General features: G+C 63.6%; 1 protein-coding gene across 1 annotated transcript in view; it reads right to left on the bottom strand.

Moving 5' to 3' along the window:
- LOC104130326 (partitioning defective 6 homolog alpha) overlaps positions 1-1279 on the bottom strand; it is a 7666-nt gene that overhangs the window by 4100 nt on the left and 2287 nt on the right. The window contains exon 3 of the mRNA XM_009643362.1: positions 153-375. Within this exon, the coding sequence (XP_009641657.1) occupies positions 153-375 (223 nt within the window). The remainder of the gene's footprint in view (positions 1-152; positions 376-1279) is intronic.

The raw sequence follows: 1279 nt of genomic DNA, 5'->3' as shown, positions 1-1279 counted from the left end.
CGGCTGGATGGTATATGACCAGCCACCACAGCCACTGGCACAGCCCAAACACGGAACCTGGGGTACCGTGGGACATGGCTCATCTCCCTGGTTGGGGAGGATGGATCCAGCATCCTTCTCTGGATCCTGCACCCTTCTCCGGCTCTGCTTACCCTTCTTCTGGATGATGACCCTGAGGAGGGGGTTGGCGGAGGAGAGGGCTTTGTGGTAGTTGTCATCATTGTTGATGGGCAGGAGGTCACCGTGGACATCTGTGTAGCCGAGGAGCACATCTACCCGTGGGATCTGGTGCACCGTCTGCAGCAGGTGGTAGAAGTCCTGGAAGCTGCCCACACCAGAGCGCTTCATGGCGAAGCGACGAAATTCAGCGTCAAACTGCGGAGAAGGAGGAGGAAGAGGGTGAGGCTGGGCAGGGCTGGCTCTGGCCGGCAGGACTGATGCAGGCAGGGCACCATGTGCAGCTGCCCCAGGGCAGGCAGCGCTGGGCACAGCCTGCCCCAGAGCCCCGGCAGCGCCAAGGCAGCAGCTCCCATCAGCCAGAGCCCGTCCCAAAAGCAAAATACAAGGAGCGGAGCTGTTTTCCTGCCCAAACACCAAAGCGATGAGGCAGAGGTGCCTGCGCCACGGAGGAAGGACCCTCTGGCTGTACCGCCAGCCATGGCAGGCACCGTGCCACTGGGAGGCTCTTCCTTGCGACACGGGCGCTGCTGTAGCACCTGATGAGCAACAGCATTAATTATTGCCTCCTTCAGTCACGACGAAGGGGAAGCCAATTAAGAACAGGCTGTGGAACGCCGTGAGGATCGTGCTGCCCAAGGGCGATCCCGCTGATCCTGGGGCAGGGGCAGCTGGAGGGCTCTGAGAAGGGGTGAAGAGGGGATTGCGGACACATGGGTGAGCACGGGGGGGGTGGGCACAGCTGGACAAGAGCACACAGCTGGGCAAGGGTGCACTGGCTAAGGACACATCTGGATGAGCACACACATCTGGGGAGGGCACACCTGGGGGGCACAGCCGTGTGAGGGCACACATCTGGGCACGCAGTGTGGGTTCATCCCTCGCTGGGGGTGCACAGCCAGGTGATGGAATGGCCGGGGTCCTGCATGCCCCGGTGAGTGCGCACATCTGGGCGAGAGCACATCTGGGCACAAAGTGCGCCGGGGCTGACCGCGCACCCAGTGCTCCCACACCGGCGGGGCCATCCCGCACAGCGGGGCTGCTAGCCCCGCGCACATCCGGCGAGCATTCCCCGGCGACGCTCCCGTGCCCGGTGCCGGCC

The sequence above is a fragment of the Egretta garzetta genome, unplaced genomic scaffold (assembly GCF_000687185.1).
Source record: "Egretta garzetta isolate BGI_Z169 unplaced genomic scaffold, ASM68718v1 scaffold27, whole genome shotgun sequence".
In the NCBI taxonomy this organism is placed as follows: Eukaryota; Metazoa; Chordata; class Aves; order Pelecaniformes; family Ardeidae; genus Egretta; species Egretta garzetta.
This window is presented reverse-complemented; position numbering and strand designations above follow the sequence as displayed.